The following is a 23,350-nucleotide window of genomic DNA, read 5'->3' as shown; positions in this document are numbered from 1 at the left end:
TGCAATGAGGTGAAATTCCCCTAGTCGTTACACTTGTTTGGGTCCATGCATCTAATCAGCGTGTCTTTCAGTCTATGGGAGGAAACCCGGAGCACCTGAAGGAAACCCACAGGAACCCTTGTTATTTGTTACAGCCTGCTTATATGTTACATTTTATTTTTCAAAATATATTTATTCTCTTGGTTCATACCTATAGGTACGGTACATCGAAATTCAAAAGATCAGGTACATCTGGGATCTTCATGAAAAGCAGTTTGTTCGAGCTGAGTAAGTTTTTGCAAATCCATCTGTCTTTCTGGAATTAAGGTAATTTTAAGCTTCTTCAAATGTATTCTTTAACTCATTGCTTTATTCAGAATACTGGAAGACAGTCATTCCTGTGCTGATATCCGTTGTAAATTTGGCTCTGGATTAACGACCACAGAAGAAGCTATCAGGTAGTTAGTAAAAAGTAATAATTTGGCTTGATAATGCATTTTGTTAATGTGTATATGAGACAGAGAGAAATTGTTGTATTGTTTGATCTTATGGCCAGCTAACTTTGCTTAAAGCTTGTAAATATTGATTTTTAAATGGGAGCAGTAATTTTTCTTTTCAAAATCAAGGATTTCCTAGAAAAGGCTCTTCTCTGTTCTGGTGGTTGTCCTGCAAGAGGAGGCACGTTGTAACCATAGAAACTCTGTAACAACGCCAGCCAGGCCCTATCCCCATAACCCCAAACATTTACCCTGCTAATCTCTCTAACCTCCTGGACACGAAGTGGCAATTTAACATGGCCAATGCACCTAACCCACACATATTTGGACTGTGGGAGGGAATCGGAACACCCAGAGGAAACCCACGCAGACACGGGAAGAATGTGCAAACTCCACATAGACAGTAACCCAGGCTGGGAATCCAACCGAGATCCTTAGCACCATGAGGCAGCAGTGCTAACCACTGTGCCACTGTGCATTACATGGGACACAGAGGGAACAGTATTTACTCATTTGAGACTTGAGGAATAACAGCATTTCTGTTGAGGATTTTTAGGTTTCTTTGCTGCCCCCACTTCACCAGTGGCGTAGGCATGCCTTTCTCCACCCTGGCCAGCTCAAGTGCCGACTCCTCGAAGCATGTAAGGGTATGACTCCAGATGGCCGTGCCCTGTCGTGGTTGAGTTTGTCCTGCAATATCACAGATAGGTACAATTTGGGTGGCAGTGTTGACATTTAAAATGGTGATGAGATATGGCGTGGGTGGGGCTTGGGTGGGAGCTGGAGTGTAAGGAGCATTGCAGCTACTGGTGTAATATGGTGATTGTTGGGGGGGAGGTGAGGACCTAGTGCCTGATGTTGGAATAGGCCAAGGTGACTGAGTGAAAGGGTTGGGGGTGCAAGGGGTGTCCATGGGGGTCCAATGGGGGGCTGTGGGTGGTTCACCTACCCTGGCTGAGCAAAGAAGATCGTTCATCTTCCTCTGACACTGCTGCCCAGTCTTCTTCTGTAGTGCACTCGCACTGACCAGGGTTACCACTGCACCCCAGACTCTGCTGGAAGGCCGTCTCCTGGAGCGGGGGTATAGGGTTTCCTGCCTCCACTCCACTCCATCCAGTTTCTGGAGGGCTCCCTTTGAAAAGCACAGTGCTGACTACTTTGCTGCCATCTCCTGCGATCATTGTGGAACAAGTGGCAGGGAGCCGTTTATGCGGAGCTCCCCAGTGCTTGCAGCAGTTACATCATTACGCGGAGGAAAAGCACCGCTGGAGCATTGTGAAACCCACGGGAAGAAATAGTAATCCTCATAAACCATAAGAATTGACCCAAAAACACACCGACATCATTGATCAGGTTTTTCATGCTGGAACAAACACTTTCGCCTACTGTGTTATCCAATCCCCAAGGACATTTTGACTGCTTTTAGCAATATGCTACAGATTCTGGAAATCTAAATAAAAACAGAAAATGCTGGGAATACTCAGCATATCAGGCAGAATCTGTGGAAAGAGAAACAGAGTTGGATGTTGCTCGTGATGAAGTTTAGCACACAGGAATCCTGGCAGAAGGTTTACTTCTGGTCCTGTTGAATTGAACACAAGTACCTGATTATCGGGTCTGGAATTCACTTCCCGGCCACAGCCTGCAATATTGATAGGTTGTCTGGCTGTCAGGCAGGTAGGACTGCAAAATCCATGAGGGATTAGTTGTGGGATAGACATAGTGTCATATAGTACAGAAGAGGCCGTTCAGCCCATTGAGTCTGCACCGATGGATGCACCGAGGATGAGGGATTACGTGGGGGAGGAAGGCTGGGAGTGGAGGTTGGGGGGGGGGTTCAGGTAGAAGGCAAAAATTGCAAACATAATGCTGAGGTATACTATATTTAAAAAAATATGGTGCACTGGTAATACATAGGTACTTTTGCAGTTACAGAGAGGACTTCAGAAGGACTGAGGAGATGGGAGTGGGTGATTGAGTAGCTAGGAAGGAAATCACAGATAGTGAAAGAGATCAGAAGAGTATCAGGATAGGGAGTCACTCGGGGTGCGGATCACAGGGGATGGTAACAGAGTGGTTTGATGGGCGGGGACTTGCATTTCTGTTCCTCCTGGTCCGCAAGCATTGCTGGATCGGTACTTTGCTGTTCTTTTGTGCAGTTCTCACCTCCCTTCAGCAACTAGGTTCCCTGAAGACCAGGAAAACATTAGCAAACCAACATTAAAGCTGGAATTCAGATGAAATAAGAGGCATGTCGCCTTGGTTAAAACTGGAAATGGACAGATTAGGTTTGCGTTTGAAACTTGTTACATTTTAACTTTCCACCTGATCCAACCCAGCCTTTAAAAAAATGTTCAAATGCTTCTTACTGGCATCGCCAATATTTATCATTTACCATTCCTAATAATGTAGGCCACATCTGAGGGCGGTTAAGAGTCAACATATCATTAGGGTCAGAAATCACAAGTCAACTAGACCAGATAAATACAGCAGGTTTCCTTCCCAAAGTAACATTAGTAAATCAGATGGGTTTGTTTTACAATAATCCAGTAATTTCATGTTCACCAATATTGATGTTATATTTTTAATCCCAAATTTAATTAATTAACTGAATTTAAATTCTCCAGCCGTTGTGGTGGGATTTGAACTCATGTCTCTGGATCACCAATCCAGTAACAATTGCTACTTTTTAACTCTGGGTTAAAATTAATCTCAATTTTTCAGGTTGATGACCTTTCAGCAGAAAGGGCAAAGCAAAAAGATATTTCAGATCATAACCACTATTCCTCTTTTTTCAGAGCCGGTAATGGTTCTGCTTTTGTCATTTACACCTCCTCTAGACGCATTTTTGGAGGTTTACTAGGCTGATGCCGGAGTTGAGGGGGTTGAGCTATGAGGGGAGGCTGAATAAACTAGGCTTGTACTCGTTAGAGTTTAGAAGAATGAGGGGAGATCTCATTGAGACGTATAAGATGATGAATGGGATGGATAGGATAGAGGTGGAGAGACTCTTCCCGCTCAGAAAGGACAGTAGGACTAGGGGGCACAGCCTCAAGATAAAGGGGGGGCAGTTTAGAACGGAGTTGTGGAGGAACTTCTTCACTCAAAGGGTGGTGAATCTCTGGAATTCTCTGCCCGTTGAAGCGGTGGAGGCTACCTCGCTAAATATTTTTAAGATGCGGGTTGATGGGTTTTTGATAAGAGAGGGGATTAAGGGTTATGGGGAGAGGGCGGGAATGTGGAACTGAGCCACAACAGATCAGCCATGATCTTATTGAATGGCGGGGCAGGCTCGAAGGGCCAGATGGCCTACTCCTGCTCCTATTTCTTATGTTCTTATGTTCTTTTCCCCTGCACCATTATCTGTTTGTCATGTAATTATCCCTACCTTTCATTAGATCGCAGGCTTTCCCTTTTGTTCATTCCTCTCTCCCATTTTACCCGTCCCTGTGCTCGCTTAACAACTGTCACATTTTTAACTTTAGGAGACTCTGACAAAAGGTCATGAATCTGAAACATGAACCCTGTTTCTCTTGCAACAGATGTTAAATAAATTGGGCTTTTATTTATTCAACTTTTATTGGACAGAGGAGGACGGAAGTTATATTTTATTCAATTGATGATTACTTAAGTGTTTATCTTAATATTGAATATTGCCTAAATTATGTCAAATATGTTTGCATTTATTACCCTTGCTTCAGAGACAAAGAAGATCTAGCAATGTGGTCACTTATGTACATTTCTAACGTCATTATTGCATATTTAAATAGCAATGAAATGGAAATTTAGTCCTCTTTTTAATAACCCTATAATGTTTAAATGCAGGAGATTAATATTTGGACCTAATACAATTGAAATCCAAATTGTTCCCATTTGGAAGCTCCTTTGCAAAGAGGTACATTTTGTTCTGTATATTTTCTAATTACTTCTTCCAAATTAATTGTAAACAGATGACTTTTTGGCTTTCTTTTTTCTTTTGTCATAGGTTTTAAATCCATTTTATACATTTCAAATCTTTAGTGTGTGTCTGTGGCTTTCTGAGGACTACATAGAATATTCAGTCGTACTCATAATAATGTCACTCATTTCCATTGCCTTTTCCGTGTATGATGTGCGTCAGGTGAGTTTTTAAGCAGAGATAAATTTAAAGCTCTACCTGGTGCTATCCAAATTCGTACTTTACAATGCTGGTGCAGTGATCAATTCACCCGCCTGTTTACTGATTCCAACCACGTGTGAACTATTAAACCTCTCGTTTGAGCTTCATTAAGAAGATGCATATTTAATTGGACTTAACCCCTCAGTTGAAAGGTCAGGGGACACAAATTAAAAATGAGGGTTGGGAGATTTAGGGGTGATTTAAGGAAAGACCATTTTACCTAGAGGGTGGACGGTCTGGAATGCACTGCCTGGGAGGCTGGTGGAGGCGGGATGCCTCACATCCTTTAAAAAGCACCTGGATGAGTACTTGGCACACCATAACATTCAAGGCTATGGGCCATGAGGTGGGCAAGTCAGGGTCTTTCATGTGTTGATGTTAACTCGATGGGTCAAAGGGCCTCTTCTGCACTGTAGTATTCTGCGATTCTGATTCAGTGTTTCTGTAAACCTTCATTACACCTTCTGAAATCTGACTAAGGAAATACAAGGATTTCATTAACTTGGAAATGATAATAGAATAGGCAGAGTAAGTTCTTACTTTACTGTTTCCAGCAATCTATGAAGTTGCACAGACTTGTGGAATCTCACAATAACATGATGGTCACTGTTTGCAGAAAGGATGGAGGTGAGTTATTTTCAGTGCTCTGACTGTCTTCTATTTCATGGCTTAAGTTATATTCAAATAATGGTTCAGTTTCATTTGCTTTTGCTTCGCAATTCATTACCCATTCCTTGGTACTCCTTCCTTACTCATATGTTCTTATTCATTGAAATATTATTCCTTCCAATACACTTTTCTTGTGTGTGTCAATTTTTTGTCCAGCAATGTACCTAATAATAGCTTGCAAAGAGCTGATTTTTATAGGTTCCTGCAATGCACCATTCTGACTTTTCCTAGATCCTTCTCAATTTGGCGCTAATGTATGGGCAGCAATGTCCTGCAAGCTAATACCAAGTAATTGGATGAGACTGAATGAATTCATTTCACTTTGAACAAATACAATCTTGCAGCTGATCGAGGAGACTGAAGACTTTCACTTGTCAGATTAGGTTTGTACCTATTTTCCAAGAGAGAGAGAGAGCAGTGCTGTGTCCCTGTCTACTACACTTGTGACCCAGGAATTCAGATCATTTTACCATTACAGTGCAGTAAGGCAGGATTTCTCAAACATTTCCAGCCATAGAACTCCTTTTTACCTCTTAAGGGTATGGATTGAACCCTGGAGAAACATTTTTATTAAGCTGCCATGTTAAAAATGATAATTTTTGCACAATAGATACTTCAGTAGTGTTTTCTTTCATACAATTGCCCAACAGTGAGAATCAGTAGATAACATTTTCTTATTATACTCTAAGTGAGACAGCTAGCATCTCCTCCATATTGGCATCTTTCATTAAAAAGCCTCCCATCTTCAACTCCTGTCAGTCCACTGTATTATTTCTTGCCATTTTTATTGACACTACGTTAGACATTGGTGCTCTCAACATGATTTTCTTCAAAGCTACAAATAGACCATCCTACACACTCGCTCTCCTCTTTGCATCCCCAGTATATTGAAATCAGTTCACTGCATGCTTTCCCATACTATCTTAACCTCTCTCATGACGTCGAAAGTATGGACCAAAGATGAGCTTTTCTTTCCTCTTGCAGGTTTATGCTATCAGATTTAGTACCACAATATCCACGTTATAACTTGCTTTCTCCCCTGCTCACCTTGGAAGTTAACAGGGTCGAAAAGCTGAAGTGGATTGAATAGTTTACATGTTGTTGCTTATATTTACAGCATATGAGGAAGTGCCATCGAGTGAGCTGGCACCTGGTGATGTTTTTTTAGTTACGGGAAATAAGCAAGTATTGTCCTGTGACGCTGTTCTGATCCATGGGGACTGCATTGTCAATGAGAGCATGCTTACGGGTAAGAACCTCTCTTCTTCCCTTGTGTGCAAGCTTATCCTACTTGTTCTCTAAAAATTGGCAAGTTAAATAAACTTGATTATCACTTCTACGTTTGCTAGTGGCCCCGTCAAGAGCAAGGGACATTAAATATTCTCAAGGATAGAAAAATTGAAGCAGTGGAGAAACTACCTGTTTGAGTCAAATTTCTTTCTCTGTAAGTCAGACATTTTTTTCTGAATGATAGATAGATGTTAAAGATAGATAGGAGTGATGAGGAAAGTGGAGTTGAGGCAAAAAGAGCAACATGATTGTATTGAATGATGGAGCAGTCTCGAAGGGCTGTATGCTTAACTCTTATCCTTATTCCTTATATTCCCCCTCGAGAAAAGAGAAATTAGAAGAATGATATTTGAAGAAGGAGATCATCAGCACACACATAAGATGGGTGACAGAACTTACCAATCGGCTTAGTTAGTTGGCAGGAGCCTCAAACTTATCACATTGATGTTTGAATGAATTTGGTTCAATATGACTTTAACTTTCTTTCTCTCGTTCAAGAATTTTCACTCTTTTTGTTATTGAAATATGCATGACATTAGCAAGTGAGCCAACACTAGTTTCCTTGGCATAGTTGGCCATCACTAGTTTCCCTGGGGGGACGCCATAGCAGTCAACCATATAATGTAGCCTAGAATCACATGTAGGTGAAATCTAGTGGTGAGGGGGTCCCTTTTACATATTGTGGCCACTTACTCTATAAACTTTAAGGACTAATGGAACATGATGCCTTCCTTCCTCCTCTTACCCACCACCACCCACTACCCATCACCACTCACTGCCCACCACCCACCACCACCAGACTGTGGTGAGCTCTTGCCTGTTGGCAAAAGTAATTTCAGGACCTTGCCTCCCATTGATAATGAATTGGAAAATCCTACAAACTTGACTCTTGCTTAGTGTCAAACGTAGAAAATCTCCACATATTTTTACTGCTTTATTGTGAATTTGAAATTTTGGAATTAATTACTGTTGACTGATTATAACTTTGTTGATTTATCTATTACTTGGTCCTACTATAAGGTGAAAGTATTCCTGTAACAAAGACACCATTGCCAAACGTAGCTATCACTAACTTTTGGAAGAGCTCGACTAGAGATTACAAGCACCATATCCTTTTCTGTGGGACCCAAGTGATTCAGTCAAAGGCAACAGGCCAGGGTGAAGTGAAAGCTGTTGTCTATCGAACAGGTATTTTACAGATAAAAATATTAATTATTTGGGGTGTAAATATTTCCATATAAATGTTGCAGAATACAGACTTCTCCATCTGCTGCACTTCATTTCAGCAGGGGTAAATGTTTTGTCTTCACCTTAAGTGTGTTAATCATCTTTAATCTATACATTACTCATCACCTAGGCAGAATGCATAAAAGAACCAATAGAAGGAAAATTGATTGGATTTGCTCCTTGAGTACTCTCTTACTGCCTAATTTTCTGTCCTGCACTCCAAAGTGATGCTTAGTGCCTGAATGGCATACATGGAGATCTAACTCGATATGTCAACTTGTGTTTTTGACATTAGATACTAGGTTATTGATGCCACAGCAATGTGTTGTATTATTGAGATGTAAGACTTTAATTCCTCAAATTTCAACAATAGGTTCAGCTACAATACTGGGTAGGAAGAATATTGGCAAAAGCATTGATCATTCTTCAATGGAGAGAAGGAAATATAGTTAGAAAATCATTGGGATTGGATTTATTTATGTCCTAATAGTATTAATATAGAACATAGAACATAGAACACTACAGCACAAACAGGCCCTTCGGCCCACGGGTTGCGCCGATCACATCAACACCTACCAATCTATTGACCTATCTATAACCCCCAATCCCATAAAACCCCATATACTCATCCAGAAGTCTTTTAAAAGACCCCAGCGAGTTCGCCTCCACCACCACTGACGGCAGCCGATTCCATTCACTCACCACCCTCTGAGTGAAAAACTTATCCCTAACATCACTTCTGTACTTTCCTCCCCGCACCTTAAATCAGTGTCCTCTCGTAGCGAGGACATTGTCAAGCTTAACCTTGTCAAGCTCTGGAAGAGCATTGCTTCTTCGCCCATTAAGTAAAAAACACCATTTGTAGAAAGTTAAAATAGTTTGCAGCGTGTAATTACTAATCTTTAGTAATGATGGAACTATCAGTCCCTCAAACCAATGGCAATTTGTGCCTATCAGAATAGAAAAGGTTTGTTTCATCCTTCACAATCATGTTGCTATTGAGAACAACTCAATAACTGGTAACTTCATTAATACTTTCTCCTCTTTATTACCAATTAAATCATCTCACTTCAGGTTTTACTACGACCAAAGGGGAGTTGGTGAGATCCATTATGTTCCCAAAGCCAATGGACTTCAAACTGTACCAAGATGCCTTTCGATTTCTGCTTTGCTTGACAGTTATTGCAACAATTGGAATGATCTATTCAGTCTGTATCCTTGTGCTAAATGGGGTAAGTTAACAACAGTTACTGTACACCAATGCACCAGAAATAACAAAATTGACATTATATCTGTTCTTTTCCTGGATTGATTTACAAGTTCCCTTCCTTGTTTTCAGATTACGGTCTTAGTTTTCCTTACCTGTGGTCTTTTCCAACCATAAATCTCAACTCATACTCACTGTTCCCCTTCTTCCAAATTCCATTTTTCTTCTCATTCTTTCATAAGAACATAAGAACATAAGAAATAGGAGCAGGAGTAGGCCATCTAGCCCTTCAAGCCTGCCCCGCCATTCAATAAGATCATGGCTGATCTGTCGTGGCTCAGTTCCACATTCCCGCCCTCTCCCCATAACCCTTAATCCCCTCTCTTATCAAAAACCCATCAACCCGCGTCTTAAAAATATTTAGCGAGGTAGCCTCCACCACTTCAACGGGCAGAGAATTCCAGAGATTCACCACCCTTTGAGTGAAGAAGTTCCTCCTCAACTCCGTTTTAAACCGCCCCCCCTTTATCTTGAGGCTGTGCCCCCTAGTCCTACTATCCTTTCTGAGCAGGAAGAGTCTCTCCACCTCTATCCTATCCATCCCATTCATCATCTTATACGTCTCAATGAGATCTCCCCTCATTCTTCTAAACTCTAACGAGTACAAGCCTAGTTTATTCAGTCTCTCCTCATAGCTCAACCCACTCAACTCCGGCATCAGCCTAGTAAACCTCCTCTGCACTCCCTCCAAGGCCAAAATATCCTTGTGTAAGTACAGCGCCCGAAACTGCACACAGTACTCCAGCTGCGGCCTCACCAATGCTCTATACAGCCGCAGCAAGACCTCCCTACTTTTATTTTCAATCCCCCTCGCTATGAAGGCCAGCATCCCATTCGCCTTCCTGATCACCTGCTGCACCTGCAAGCTGGGTTTTTGCGACTCATGCACAAGGACTCCAAGGTCCCTCTGCACCGTCGCCTGCTGCAGTTTTTCGCCACATAAGTGATAATCGTTCCTACCATTATTCCTACCAAAGTGGACCACCTCACACTTGCCAACATTAAATTCCATTTGCCATTTCCTGGCCCATTCGCCCAGCCTATCTAGATCCTTCTGTAGACTCTCCACACCCTCCGCACAATTTGCCTTTCCTCCAATCTTGGTATCATCAGCAAATTTCGACACCCTACACTCGGTTCCCTCCTCCAGATCATCTATATAAATGGTAAATAGCTGAGGCCCCAGCACCGACCCCTGAGGCACTCCACTAGTCACCATCCGCCAATCCGAATAGCACCCATTGACTCCCACTCTCTGCCTCCTATCTGACAACCAATCCTCTATCCATGCTAACACCCTACCCCCAACTCCCTGTCCCCTGACCTTCTGCAATAACCTCCTGTGAGGTACCTTGTCAAACGCCTTCTGAAAATCAAGAAAGACCACATCCACCGGCTCTCCTCTATCCACCGCCCTAGACACATCCTCATAGAACTCCAGTAAATTTGTCAGACACAACTTCCCTTTAACGAAACCGTGCTGCGTCTGCTCTATCAAGCAATTCCTCTCAAGATGCCTCGTTATTTCCTCCTTGATGACGGATTCTAACATTTTACCTACAACAGACGTTAAACGAACCGGTCTTTAATTCCCTGCCTTTTGCCTGGCACCCTTCTTAAACAACGGCGTAACATTAGCCGCTTTCCAATCTTCCGGCACTTCCCCGGAATCCAGCGATGTCTGGAAAATAACCACCAATGCATCCACTATCACCTCCGCCATTTCTTTCAGAACCCTCGGATGCATTCCATCCGGTCCTGGCGACTTTCATGGTGGGTAGTGCCATTGGTTGGAGCAGCGTAGTTGCCCATTCCTAATTATGCTTGAGAAGGTGATGGTGAGCAGCCTTCTTGAACCAATGCAGTAGACACACCCACAGTGCTATTAGAAAAGGAGTTCCAAGATTCTAATCCAGCAATGGTAAAGAACAGTGATACAGTTCCAAGCCAGGATGGTGTGTCGCTTAGTCGGAAACTTGTAGGGTAGTACTCTCATGTATCTGCTATTGTCATCCTTCTAATGGTAGAGGTCACATGTTTGGAAGGTGCTGTTGAAGGAGCCTTGGTGAGTTGCTGCAGTGCATCTTGTAGATGGTATACCCTTCTGCCATTGTGAATTAATGTTGGAGGGAGTGAATTTTTAAGGTGGTGGATGGGGAGGTGGGGAAGGGTGGGAAATCAATTTGCCCACTTTGAACTGGACCATATCCATCTTTTTGAGTGCTGTTGGAGTTGTGCTTATCCAGGAAAATGAAGAGTATTCCATCAAACCTCTGACTTGTGTCTTGTACTGATGAGCTGGCTTTGGGGAGTCAGGGGGTGAGTTACTCGCTGTAGAATTCTCAGCCCCTGACTTGCACGAATGCCACAGTATTTATATGGCTTATTCAGTTCAGTTCTGGTCAATGGTAACCCCAAGGATGTTGATACTGTGGAATTCCATGATGGTAATGGCCCTTGAGTATTAAGGAAGGATGTTCTCTCTTACTTGAAATGGTTATTGCCTGGCAATTTAGGGGTGTGAATGTTACTGGCCATTTATCAGCCCAAGCTTGAATGTTGCTTAAGTCCGACTTTGTGCTTGTACTGACTGCTTTAGGATCTGAGGAATTGTAAATGGTGCTGATGATTGTGCAATCATCGTGAGCAGTTGTTCACATGAATAATGTTTTATTTGCCTCAAAGCAGCTTGGGCTAGTGGTCAGCTAGTTCTGGAGCATAAGTCTTCAGTGCTATGGCTGGGATGTTGTTGGGGCTTATTTCCTTTGCAGTATCCTGTGCTTTTAGCCAGTTTACTCCACTACATGGAGCCCATCCCCAGGAGGAGTGTAGGTTTAGGGAAACTGTGTGTTATGCCTGCAGCAGAAAGGTACCAATAAGAAGGAAATGCAGGGCTAAACAGGACCTGCCCAGTGCTGGAGAAAAAAAATTCCAGATCCAGAGTACAGCACAGAGAGTAATTCTGAAGAAGGATCAGAAATATGCAGGTTGAATAATATTAAGATGGGCAAAGTGACTCCCATCACAATTGTGCTGATGGTTAGTAGTCAGGGCGATAAGCATTGTCTGTATAACATGCAAGAAACAATACTTTTCACTTATACTAATACCATATGACAATAATAAATCAAATCAAGACATCGAATGTAAAGGTCATAGAAATCACTTTGGCAAGGGCAAGATTAACAAAAGGTTGGTACAATTCATTTAGCAGCTGTAAAGAGTAACTTCAAGTCCAAAATGAATTAAATCATTCAGTGGAGTTCGCGCAACTCCACTTTTTGATTAACTCTGAGAAATGATGAAATTTTTTTTTGTATAGCATCTATTTTGTGGTAGAAATACTTGTGACATGCCTGATTTGCTGCAAGATGATTGACAATATTCTTCTCGGGTGACAGGTACCAGCAGGGAAAATCGTGAGGAAAGCACTTGATGTGATAACAATTGCTGTATCTCCTGCCTTACCTGCTGCTGTGACTATAGGCATAATATACGCCCAAGAAAGACTGAAAAAGAAGGGAATCTTTTGCATTAGCCCACAGAGAATCAATATTTGTGGACAGTTGAATCTTATCTGTTTTGACAAGGTGTGCTTTTTTTTGAACTTGGTGACGTCAATTTGCCATTTACTGTACAGTAATCACAAAGTAATCCTTTCATTAATGTTCTTCCTGGTTTAAACTTGTATTACACATTGTATGACTGTCATTCATTTAGATTGTATTTGTAACCATGAACAGAATGAGGAACTGGTGGATCTGACATAACTCAACATTTTAGTGAAACTGGAGTTAATAGGATCCCGACAGTACAGAAAGAGACCATTCAGCCCATCAAGCTTGCACTGACAACAATCCTACCCAGGCCTTATCCTCATAACCCTCATATTTAACCTGGTAAACCCCCTGACACTAAGGGGCAATTTAGCAAGGCCAATCCACCTAACCTGCACATCTCTGGACTGTAGGGGGAAACCAGAGCATCCAGAGGAAACCCACGCAGACATGTGAAGAACATGCAGACTCTACACCAACAGTCACATGAGGCTGGAATTGAACCTGGGTCCCTGGCACCACTATACTAATATGCCACCTTGAAAACTGGAGTCTCTTCATATCTATTTCTGTATAGTTCAACAAATGTGGACAGAGGATAGATGAATAAAATTAGATACCATTTTTTTCCCAAAGTCCCACCCTCCTGGTACTGTTAATTCATACACATTTAGTCTTAACCAGCAGTATCTGTCTCAGGGAAATCCCAATGCTACTCCTACTTATGCATCTATAGTGCAAGTTATAACATGGGATCGATTTGAAATTTAAGTTGGAGAAAATGGGCAATGCTGCCTTCAGATAACTTCTCTAAAATCTGGTGAGACAGCTTTCCTGGTCTTTGAGGAGGGTGCTTCTGTTGCAACGTTAGACTGCAGTTTTTCAGTGCTTATGGTCTTTACCCCATTTTGTTCAACTTGCTGACTCCAAAACACCCTCACATTGTCAGTAATTGAGAGAAAAATCAAGTCCTTAGTCTCATATCTGATGACCACTGAAATAAGGCACAAAGTTAGTCTCGTCATGGCCTGAGTTTTAGGCTTGGTAGGGAAGCCTGATTGGAGGGATTGGAAGCGGATGTGAACTCTGCCCCCGCCTGCCATCTGCACCCGACAGCAATTTTGCACTCACTGGCCAATTAACTGGTGGCCAGCTTGAAACACTCGCTGAGAGAGGTTCAGTGCTGCCGCTGGGGACAGGAATAGGGTGAGTCCTGGGATGAATGAAGGTGTGGGTGGGGGTTAAAATGGAGCTCCTAGAGCGCTGACAATCAATGCGCAACAGACTACTTTGCTCAGTCTTTATGCTATCCCTTTGTCTGCAATATGTCTCCATGCACCCAAAGCCCATATCGGGTTTGGATGGAAATGCCCAGAGTTAATCTGCCCCTGCTTTTCTGATGAGTGTCTATAGCTTCTGCTGAAGGCAGTCAGCGCCCGACAGGACATCTTACTGCCACGAGCTGGAGAGAGGAGGCCAGCTCAATTCATAGAGGAGGCCTGGACTGAGGTGGCAGGTCCGGTCCCTGAACATGGCATTGTATGAAACACCTGGATCAGTTCAGGAAGATGTTCAATTAAATTCTGTGTTCTGCCAGGGTGAGTACTGAATCCAGGTGTTACTGTGGAGTGATGTGTTTATGGGTGACAGTGCCTGTTGATACTCATGAGTATGAAATGTAGAGCATCAGTTGGTATGCATTCCTGTGCCTTAAAGACAATGACTGGCATGTATGTAAGGGAGAATTGCAGCAATGTGATGGGAACCTGACCCCGTGACTCTGTGGTGGAGGGATGGAGGGGAAGGGGAAAGGCTGGTAGGTTCTAGCATGTAGAGGCAAAGATTGACCAAGGGTATAGTAGTCACAATGCAAGGGAGCAAGGACGGATGAGTGGTGATGTTCTAAATCTTCTGCTGTTGAGTCAGACAGAGGAGTAAGTATAAGAGGTGGCCTGTGAACATGGAGCCAAGTGCACTGGTCGCAGAGGGGCAGGGGCCTTGGAGGAGGGTAAGAGTCCGATGGACAGTTAAGAGAATGGGGGATGCTGTGAGAGATGTTGGACAGTGGTTGAAGTTTGAAATGTGAAATCCACTAAACCTTGTTGCTCATCCATTCAGAAGTCTTTGTTCAGCCAGATGGATGTCCTGAGCAGTGACCAGACAGCGTGAATACTGAATTCATCATGCTATTTGAGACTGACATTTTTACTTTCTCCCTCAGATGGAACATTGTTAAAACTCCCCAAGGGACCTCCCCTGATCTTAGAGAATGATCTGCAGCTAGATGCGCCTGTTTCACATCCTCCCTCTGCATAATGCACCAGGGCAGGCACATCGGAGGGCATATTGAAGCAGATGGTGGGGTACCTTTGGGAAGGTGTGTCACACTCACACGAGGAGCTAGCAGAGGCAGAGAGTCCACAGGATTGCTGGAGATCAGGATGAAGCTGAGCCTCTGGCAAATGATGAGCCTCTGGATTATCTATTAAATGGCAGATGCTGGTGTCCAATGGGATGCGCGTGAAGATGTGGCAGTGATTCCTGTGTGCCATGGTCTCTATACTGGAGGGGACCATTTGGAGCACTGTGTTAGCCCAGAACTCTGAATTCACAGCTTCCTCCACAGAGAGACTGGTGACTCTCATAGAGAGGCAGTTCCAAAAGCTTAATCAGGGGTTTACTGGGATTGTGTTCAGACCTGCGACCCCACACACTGACAGTAACCTCAATAGGAGGCTGACAATGTAAGAGACAGGTGAGGAACTTGATGACTCTGTTGATGCCCTGTCCACTTCTGGTGAACAGGAAGATTCAAACAAACCCCATAAAATCATAGAATCCCTACAGTGCACAAGTCTGCACCAACCACAATCCCACTCAGACCCTAGCGAGTCCTCCTGACACTGAGGGGCAATTTAGCGTGGCCAATCCACCTAACCCACACACCTTTGGACTGTGGGAGGAAACTGGTGCGCCCAGAGGAAACCCATGCAGACACATAGAGAATCCTCACAGGCTGTGACCCAAACTGGGAATTGAACCTGGGCCCCTGGTGCTGTGAGGCCTCAGTGCTAACCACTGTGCCACCGTGTTGCCCGTATGTTGGAAGATGACCTACAGCTTCATGGGCTCCGATGTCCAGAGGAAGATTGCCAAGGTCAGCAAGGCCGACTGCAGCCTCCAATTCAGCTGCCAGTGAGGGAGAAGTACCGAGGTGTAGCACTCACAAGTCAAAATGTAAGTCACTGTGGTCACATTAGGGCTCTCACAGTGAACGATTCCTCATTGAGGTGTGTAATTGTGAATGTACATCTCACAACTCAATACTAAGCTGTGAGATCATCTATAAGGGCTTTAGTGTGCTTCAGGTAATTGTTAGGGAAGGGGTTTTGTGTCCATATCTAAGGGGCCTTAAAGTTTATTTCAGAGGTAGGGACATGAGTGCCTCTTCAGCACTGATCAGTAAAGTGCATCTTCTTTGTCATCACTTTGACATCTTTGGAGGCATACTCTTCTGAATCAAAGGATCCCTGCCTCCCATAAGCATCCTCAATCCAGGATCTTCCTTCTCACCCTGCGGCTGTTCAGACTTCCCTTCAGGTCAGCACCTCCCCTCTTGAGAGAGCCAGAGTGCGTAGGACACATCAGACTAGTACAATAAAGGAGACCCATTCTGGAAGAAATTGCAGTGATAGAGAGTGGAAGCCTTTTCTATTGACAGAGGCACTTATCTCCCCCACTGGTTTCACGATAGGTACACGTGTACAGTTAAGAACACCCTGTATTTGGGGGAGTGTTGCAATTGCAGCAATCCTCTGGCTCACTCTGCTGGCTGGCCTTGTATGTGCTGAATTGAATGAAGTTGCTGACGATTCAAAACAAAGTGTCTGTAACCAACCAGGTGGAGAGCGGATCGCGCGATTTCACAGAGATCTCCACTGAGTTTGGAATGAACGTGAGGCATAAAGGTTCAGGTTCTGCCTTCAGAGCCAGTGGTGTAGACCAGCCACCTACATGGGTGGAGGCTATTTGGGGACTGATCTTCTGACAGATAAAAGCGAGTGTCGCTGGACAGGTGGATCCTTCTTCAATACTGAACCTCTGAAATGATCAGTGTCTATACACTCTCGCTGTTGGATAATGACATCTTCCCCTGAGCTTTCTGCCTCGCAAATCCCGCTGGCCCTCCACCCCTTCCGCTTGTGTCTCTTGGTCCAGAGGGCAGGCCCTGGGAAAGTGCCCGCAGGTAATTGGCCTCCTTTCCCTCCTGGCCCTCTCCTCCTCTGAGGAGGAGGTCCCACCAGCAGAGTGCATAATCCTCAGGTTTACAAAGAACAAAGAACAACCCAGCACGGGAAACAGGCCCTTCGGCCCAACGAGCCCACGCCGCCGCATCACCCTACACCTATTCTACCCTGTGTGTCTACGAATGGAACCCCTAACTTAGCCAGATTCAGGGGAGAATAGTGTCAATTTGGTAAACCAATCAGCCTAAGAGCACACCTTTGGGGTGTGGGAGGAAACCGGAGCACCCGGAGGAAACCCACGCAACCACAGGGAGAATGCGCAAACTCCCACAGACACAGGCCCAAATCCATGTATCTGCACAGCCAGCAGTGCTAGTCACTGAGCTGTTGCGGCGCCCGTCTACCGGTCCAGGATCAAGCACACACACCGACACGAAGTACTAGGCCACTCCCGGAACCTCCAAGAGCAGCCCACGCACGACCCACCGTGTGCATGCCCCTTGTTTGACAACGAGGTGGACCTCCACCTGCGGAATAAAAAGACAAAAACGTTAACATACAAATCTGCATTTCCGGTGTCTCCCGAGGCTCTGACCTTATTTAATAGCCCCTACTATAACCCTCCATCCCCGTTTCACTCATGTGTCTGTCTAATTGAACCTTAAACAAGTCCAATGTTCCCGCCTCCACCACCCTACTCGGTAGCACGTTCCATACCCCCACGACTCTCTGCGTAAAGAACCTTCCTCTCACATCCAAATTATACCTCTCCCCCCTCACCCTTAAATCATGACCTCTCGTAGTTGTACCCAGTCTTGGGAACAGTCTCTCACTATTGACTCTATCTATTCCCTTCAGTATCTTATATACCTCTATCATGTCCCCCCTCAATCTCCGTCTTTCCAAGGAGAAAAGTCCGAGTTTCTCCAACCTTTCCTCGTAACCCAGCCCCTCCATGCCAGGCAACATCCTGGTAAACCTCCTCTGAACCCTCTCCAGAGACTCCACGTCCTTCCGGTAGTAAGGTGACCAGAACTGGACGCAGTACTCCAAATGCAGTCTAACCAACGTTCTGTACAACTGAAGCATTAGACGGCAGCTTTTATACTCTATACCTCTTCCTATAAAGGCTAGCATTCCATAAGCCTTCCTAATAACCTTCTCCACTTGTGTCGCAACCTTCATGGACTTATGAACCTGCACTCCCAGGTCCCTCTGTATTTCTATACTCCTAATCGGTCTACCTTTTATCACATAGCTCCTCTCTGCATTATTCCTTCCAAAATGCATCACCTCGCATTTGTCAGGATTAAATTCCATCTGCCACCTATCTGCCCAATACACCAACCTATCTATATCCTGTTGTATCACCTGACATTCCTCTTCAGTACCCGCCAACCCTGCCATCTTGGTGTCATCCGCAAACTTGCTGATCACACCACCTACGCTTTCTTCCAAGTCATTTATGTATACTACAAAGAGGAGAGGTCCCAGTACTGAGCCCTGCGGCACACCACTGGTCACTGGCCTCCAGCCCGAAAAGGTCCCTTCCACAACTACCCTCTGTCTCCTATGCCCAGCCAGTTCTCAATCCACCTAGCTACCTGACCTCGTATGCCATGCGCCTTAACCTTTTCTACCAGCCTACCATGAGGGACTTTGTCAAACACCTTACTGAAATCCATATAGATGACATCAACGGCTCTCCCATCGTCAACCGTTTTTGTCACCTCCTCAAAGAATTCTACCAGGTTCGTAAGGCAAGACCTCCCTCTAACAAAGCCATGTTGCGTATCCCTAATCAGATCGCAACGCTCCAAATGCTCATACATCCTACCCCTAAGTATTTTTTCCATTAATTTCCCTACCACCGATGTCAAACTCACTGGTCTATAATTCCCAGGATTATCCCTACTACCTTTTTTAAACAGCGGTACCACATTTGCTACCCTCCAGTCTTCTGGGACCTCACCTGTGTCCAAAGAAGAGACAAAGATTTGCGCCAGAGGCCCAGCAATTTCATCTTTCACCTCCCTAAGCAGCCTGGGATAAATACCATCAGGCCCCGGAGCTTTATCCGTCCTTACGCTACCTAAAAGCCCTAGCACTTCCTCCCTCATAATAGATATTTCCTGCAACTGATTCACAGCTTTCTCCAAGAGACCGCATGCTTCCGAACCCCTCTCCTTCGTGAATACCGACGCAAAGTATTCATTCAGGAGCTCCCCCATTCCCTCCGACTCAATACATAACTCCCCACTTTTGTCCCTAAGAGGACCAATTTTCCCTCTAACTACTCTCTTGCTCCTAATATAGGAATAAAATGCCTTTGGATTTTCCTTAATCCTACCAGCCAAAGCCATTTCATGCCCTCTCTTCACCCTTCTAATTCCCCTTTTTAAGCTCCCTCCTACTCTCTCTATATTCCTCCAGCGCTCTCTCCGTACCCAGTTGTTCCGACCTAACATACGTCTCCCTCTTCTTCCTGACCAAGTCTTCAATACTCCCTGGATGGCTGCACAGATTTCTGCTCTGAAGGAGCCTTTCTGCGGAAAGCGTGTGCAAATGTTTAGCAATCAGAGAGTTCCCCAATACAACCACTTTTTTTCAAAAGAAACAATCTCTGTGTACAAATGACTCATGGCAAAACTCCTAACTCCCCAACATCTGGGCTTTTTACCCCACCGTGGATTAGAATGAATGAGGAACAGGAACAATGTCTGGTGATTTGGCCTGTGATCTGAGTGTAGAAGTGTATGGGCCACTCCAAATCACAGTCAATTGGGCATTTCATGAGCTTAATTTTCAGCAGTCGTGCTTCCAATCTCTGTGCATGCCCGCCAACTGAAAGATCGTGAGGTGGCACAATGAGGTCATCACTCTCCAGTTCGCAAACAGTCAGGCTAACCAGGCTTGTATGGCAATCATAAAATCCTGGCCCGTGTGTTTATTGTGAAAGGTCATTAGTCTGACCATTAGTCTAATGTTCATTCTATGCAAATCTGTAATATTAACATGCTAAATGTAGAGGGTGCTGTCAGTCTTGGTCAATGTGAAAACAGTACATACACTTCAAACTGATAAGTGGGTTATTTCTATTGCTCGGGATCAGAGCAAGATATTACTGTCTCTACAAAAGAATACTGAGGCACAACTAAATTCGTTATTTCCAAGAAGTTATCCCATTTAAGACACAGATTCCCGTTAAGCAGATGGATGAGGTCTGATTGCATGCAGGTAGATTGGCTATGTGACTTTGTGACAGAACAAAGAGGAACTATTGAAAAATATCTCAGACAGTTGACTGAATCTATTTTTAATTCAGACTTATTCCATCTAGAATTGTACAAAATAAAGATAAAATATTATATTCATTGCAAATGTTTCAATCTCATGCCTATTCTTCTTACAAAAATAAGTGGATGAATCATAGAATCCTTACAGTGCAGAAGGAGGCCATTCGGCCTGCACTGACAACAATCCCACCCACACCCTATCCCTACAACCCCACTTAGCTACCTTGCTAATCCCCCTGACACTGAGGGGCAATTCAACATGGTCAACCCACCTAGCATCTTTGGAGTGTGGGAGGGAACACATGAGGAAGCATGCAAATTCTACACAGACAGTCATCCGAGGCTGGAATTGAACCCGGATGCCTGATTGTGAGGCATCAGTGCTAACCACTGTGCCATTGTGCCACCCTGGAGGAAGCTATACCCTGATTGATAAAAAATATTGTAGAAAATCAATAAATTTTATACTATTTGTTTTTAGTACAAGCCTTTAATATGTTCATCTTGCAATTCATCTCTCCATTATTTTGAATAATGAGCGAGGAACTTCTGTTTAATGTGTTAAACATTAGTGCACAAGTAATGCACAGTGTCTAATTTTGTTTGTGTTATGAGTAGCGTATTTCTTTACTTCATAATTTTCTCTTCACCAGAATTCTTTACTATTTTGTGCTTCATGCAGACAGGGACTCTGACTGAAGAAGGACTGGATTTGTGGGGCTTAGCATCAACTAAAGGGAAAGGGTACGTTCACTTGAAATTATAGAACCAAAACCTTTGAAAAAGCTTAATCCCTGAGTGCATGATTGTTCTTAGCTTCCCCGCATTAGCTTTTGCTTGAGGTAGGTTTAGATTACTCATCATGGACAAGAAGAAAAGTGTCATAGTTGAAGTCACAGTACAGTAAAGCATTCTTATATGGAGCGACTTATTTGCTTTATCTACATTATTTGATTTCATTCGGCAAATGTAGTGATTACATTGTAGGACCGCTCATCATGGAGCTTTTGAAAGAACATACAAGTGACATGATCTAAATCTTTCTACTGATACATCAAATTTAAAAAAATAAACAGTTTCTACTTTGGGATAGCTTTGAGAAATATTTTCATCTTTCAATATTCTTAAATGGCATTCATGATTTTGATGATTCTATGTGGTTTTCGAATATTTACGAAAAATGATGAGAGCTTTAAATTGTTAACCATTGGGGAACAAAACAGCACAGATTCATGCCTAACCTTGTGTATCTATTAAGATCTTTCTAAATGTCCAGTTTACAGAATATATTCAAGTTTAACAGTGAAGATATGTTACCATGGGGGCCATTCTTTGCTGCTATGGCCAGTTGTCACTCACTGATCCTCTTGGACAACACTCTTCATGGTGACCCACTGGATTTAAAAATGTTTGAGACAACTCGCTGGGTAAGAGTTAGATGGCATGTTTTAAAGAAATTGCATATTTCCATTTTCACAAATTGAGACTCAAATTTATTTCTTAGCATCTTAACATTAAATTTTCCAAAAGCATTTTTTGATTTTGTTTATTCCTATCTATGCATCTCCTTTATATTAATTCATGGGACATCAGCAGAACTGGCTGGCAGGCATTTATTGCCCATCCCTAGTTGCCTTGACCTGAGTGGCTTGCTGACGGTAGTTGAGAGTCCATCACATTGCTGTGACTCTGGAGTCATAGGTAGACCAGGCCAGGTGAGGACGACACATCCCCTTTAAAGATGGTGCCCCGTTCTCTCTGCAGTGGGGCTTCGCCTGCACGTTGAGGCCCTGTCCCCTGCATGATCGTGTGAAACACACCTGCTGGATTTTTTTTGGAAGAGTGAGGTAAGAGATGGAGAGAAAGCTGACCTATTTCTCTACAGAGAAACATGCCGATTTTCTATTCGGAAACAACACTCCCCCATTTTTTGGTAAGAGACCCTCCCTCCCCAGTCCCTTCGGCTGAAAACTGGTGTAACTGAATTAGTAGTGACCTTAAAATGCCAGCTGTATTTAAATTCCATTGAAGAATTAAAATAGGGTAGTGTGTGAAATCGGGAGCTAATGGCACCTTTCAGCTGCCTATCAGGTGGATGAGGTCAAAATTCCTCTCAATCTATATCTACACGTTAACATTGTCCTCTTTCGATTTCTAGCCTTATTTTCTAAAGTCTGTTAATATCCAAGCACAAATCCTTCCTTTGTTGGGACGACATGTTCCTCGAAAATTGATTTTGACTGTGACCTTTGGCTGCACTAACTATATGTTAATTGTTTTTGCTTTTATGTGGGTGGTAGGGGTTAACTGGAGACTCACCTCTGTCCTGATAAATAGACAGAGTCAAACTTTGTTTGTTGGATTAGGAGATTCATGTTTGTACTGTGAAACTTTGTCAATAAATGCTTATTAAAGTGTGTAAAGATTGGCTTCAGTCCCCTTTACCAATTGACTTACTGGGGTATAACAAGCTGCTGGGAAAGAATTTGTGTTGGAGAGGAAACTGACATGAACTTCTTCCCTGTATGAAACAAAACCTCTACAAAATATTCCCTGATGAGATCCATGAATATACTGATTAGCAACACAATGAGTAAGAAATTGCATCCAGCAATAATAGACATAATGTGGAATTTGTAGTTGAGGTTGTATTGTTCTGTTGGAGCTGCCAACTTTACCTGAGACGGTAAACTAAGGCCATTTTTGCCCGTCCAGTGAGTCAAGTGAATATTCCAGATTCCAGAGCAGCGTTGGAAGAATAACAGAGAGTTTTCCCAGTCTCCTCAGCAACATTGTCCCTCTCAGCAGATATCATTGAAGGCAGAATAACTGGTCATTATTCTCATTCATCGTTTGTGAAATCTCACTGTGGATCTTATGCCTGCCTGTAGATTTACAGTGGCTACAATTCTGAAGACATTATTGGTTGTGAACAACTTTGGGTTTCCTAAGTATGTAAAAGTTTCTTTGTAAATACAAGATCTTTCCTTCTTCCTACTTCATAGGCTTTGAGCTGTTTTAAGATTGCACATTTAGTCACAGGTCATTGTCCAAATTTATTCAGACTGCCTTTTGTCCACCAGGCTGCTGTAGATAAATATAATAAGATATATTTCAATTTAAAGAAATAAAAGTTTAATTAAATATTTGAACTTATGCCAG

The 23,350-nt window shown here is 43.4% G+C and overlaps 1 protein-coding gene across 8 annotated transcripts in view; it reads left to right on the top strand.

The window, feature by feature from the left end:
• LOC145340996 (putative cation-transporting ATPase 13A4) overlaps positions 1-23,350 on the top strand; it is an 85,333-nt gene that overhangs the window by 21,833 nt on the left and 40,150 nt on the right. For 6 of the 8 annotated variants that reach the window (XM_080185644.1, XM_080185648.1, XM_080185649.1 and 3 more), the window contains exons 4-14: positions 197-267; positions 357-437; positions 4,302-4,371; positions 4,462-4,596; positions 5,190-5,262; positions 6,422-6,553; positions 7,615-7,782; positions 8,896-9,053; positions 12,490-12,678; positions 20,871-20,932; positions 21,465-21,615. In XM_080185644.1, the coding sequence (XP_080041770.1) occupies positions 197-267; positions 357-437; positions 4,302-4,371; positions 4,462-4,596; positions 5,190-5,262; positions 6,422-6,553; positions 7,615-7,782; positions 8,896-9,053; positions 12,490-12,678; positions 20,871-20,932; positions 21,465-21,615 (1,290 nt within the window). The remainder of the gene's footprint in view (positions 1-196; positions 268-356; positions 438-4,301; positions 4,372-4,461; positions 4,597-5,189; positions 5,263-6,421; positions 6,554-7,614; positions 7,783-8,895; positions 9,054-12,489; positions 12,679-20,870; positions 20,933-21,464; positions 21,616-23,350) is intronic. The other 2 variants (XM_080185645.1, XM_080185646.1) reach the window with 2 other exon arrangements.

The sequence above is a fragment of the Carcharhinus amblyrhynchos genome, chromosome 3 (assembly GCF_965287045.1).
Source record: "Carcharhinus amblyrhynchos chromosome 3, sCarAmb.v2.hapA, whole genome shotgun sequence".
NCBI classification, from domain to species: domain Eukaryota; kingdom Metazoa; phylum Chordata; class Chondrichthyes; order Carcharhiniformes; family Carcharhinidae; genus Carcharhinus; species Carcharhinus amblyrhynchos.
The sequence above is the reverse complement of the archived record's forward strand: the minus strand, read 5'-3'. Positions and strand labels throughout refer to the sequence as shown.